At 42.9% G+C, this 2,153-nt stretch overlaps 1 protein-coding gene across 1 annotated transcript; it reads right to left on the bottom strand.

The window, feature by feature from the left end:
- Nucleotides 1–247: 247 nt before the first annotated feature.
- LOC132885931 (uncharacterized) lies at nt 248–1,591 on the bottom strand. The gene is made up of 3 exons (XM_060920462.1): nt 1,403–1,591; nt 898–1,214; nt 248–694 (listed from the first exon to the last, which is right to left on the bottom strand). Exons 1-3 carry the CDS (start codon nt 1,486–1,488, stop codon nt 327–329), a joined length of 771 nt encoding a protein of 256 aa, XP_060776445.1. The 5' UTR covers nt 1,489–1,591; the 3' UTR covers nt 248–326.
- Nucleotides 1,592–2,153: the final 562 nt, after the last annotated feature.

The raw sequence follows: 2,153 nt of genomic DNA on the forward strand, positions 1-2,153 counted from the left end.
CAAGCCCAGTGGCTGATGGGGGCCTTTCTGTGTGTGGAGTTTGCATGTTCTCCCCGTGTCTGCATGGGTGCTTTGGTTTCCCCCACAGTCCAAAGACATGCAGATTAGGCTAATTGGTGGCTCTAAATTTACTGCAGGTGTGAGTGTGAATGGTTGTTTATCTCTATGTGTCAACCCCGTGTTGACCTGGCAACTTGTCCAGGGTGTACCCCACCTCTCACCCATAGTCAGCTGGGATTTCTTAATTGAAAAATGAACACACTGACTGCTGATAAAGGAAATAAAATAAAGTGCCCTGCCCACTCTGCCCACTGAATACTAAAACATTAAACCGAAAAGCTCTTGTTGAGTTTCAGCAGGAGCTGATTCTCAAAGTTTGTTGCACTAATCCATGCTGTCTTTGCAGTAAACAATAAACCAGCCGAGCTGAATAGGCGCTCACAGGCAGCTGAGGCCGGAAGGCCTGTGTTGAGTTTCAGGGAAAGTTTTTTTATTTTTGGAAAGGAGTTAAGAAGGTCGATGCTCTCTGAAACACAGGCAAGGTAGCCCTCTAACTCCCCTCTCCCCTCTGACCTTCTGGTCTTCATGGAGGCGAAGAAATCCTCTTCATCAGATGAATGTTGTCCTGGTCCTTGTCCCTGTTTCATCTCTGTCTCAGCCATTTGGTCGAGGTGATGTCTGACATAGAGTAGACCTGTTGAATGACAAACAACATCTGGCAATTAAGCAATGATTTATCGGTCATTAGAGAGTACTAGTACAAACAGCTACAACTTCAGATGACAGACATAGTATTAATTCTGTATTGTAATGGTATTACTATGTATTTGTTGGTAGAAATCAAATGAACAAGACTAAAACTATTGATCAGCATGATATTAAACAATTAAATCACACCTTCTTCTATGGGATCAGCTTTCTCAGTCCAGCCAGTCTTAAATTTTGGTAGAAGGATTGCTGCAGAGATCAGTTCAGGGTCCTCCATCATCACTCCAAAACGCTTTTGGACACCTTGCTGAATTGCTCTGATGAGTGGCAGACACATCTTGGTGGACTCTTCCTGCCTTCTCAGTTTTGACTGTAATTCAAAGATCACTGGGAGCAGCCACCCCAAGTGTGTGTTGGTCTTGGACTGAAGAATGTTTAAGGCCTTTACCACTGGTCTCATCACAGAGCAAAACTCTCTCAGGAAAGCAATTTCTGCTTGACTAAACCTGTGCAAGATAAATAAAACACATAAAACTGTTAAGTTTCTTATAGGAATGATTTGAGTTATGCAGCCATGTAGAACAAAATATACTGTATCAGCACTGTTTTCTATTGATCATGAATTATGACAAATGTTATGTTACAAATGCTAATTAATTACATATCATACTTTTCAAATGCAAAGAAAACTTACATTTTTAGTTTGAATTCTTCACAAACACTCCTGATGGCATCTTCCCCTTGTTCTTGTATGATCTGAATGATTCTCTCCACAGCCATGTATGTTGAGTTCCATCGTGTCTTGTTGGGTCGGATGAGCTGAAGACTACAATTATCTTCCACAATTTCTGCTGCAGTGTGTGAGTGGCCTGACTTATTCCACATTGGCATTTCCCAAAGGCAGCTTGTGACAACCTCTTGTAGGTGTCGTTCTTCTGTTCTGCAATGTCAGCATCTGTTGTGGCAGCTAAGTTCAATAAGTGGCACGCACATCTTTGATGTGTGGGAATTTGGTACTCAAGGCCGCTATCTTGCTCTAGGATGCTGAATGTGTCTTAGTATTCGACATCAAACTCGTCGTCTGGACAGTCTTCGTCTGTATCTGACTCTGCATCCTCAGACTGGCTCTGCTCACCAAAAATACTGAATGCTTTCACAGAGTTTGAACCACTATCCGTGGTAATTCTAACCACTTTCCCCCGTATTCTATAGTGGCAGTGGACATCATCCAGGGCACCTGCAAGCACATCAAAGGTGTGTGACCCTCTTAACCTCTTGCATGCCAACGCAGCAGATCTCCTCTCGAAGGTCTCCTCATCAATTCAGTGGCATGTGACACCTATATAGCTTTTTTGGTGTGCAGACCAACAATCTGTGGTAGTACTGACATAGTTGACATTACTAAGGTGCGATATTATTTTTGTCTTCATTTGACCGGCAGCCTC

Source organism: Neoarius graeffei, chromosome 5, assembly GCF_027579695.1.
Source record: "Neoarius graeffei isolate fNeoGra1 chromosome 5, fNeoGra1.pri, whole genome shotgun sequence".
In the NCBI taxonomy this organism is placed as follows: Eukaryota; Metazoa; Chordata; class Actinopteri; order Siluriformes; family Ariidae; genus Neoarius; species Neoarius graeffei.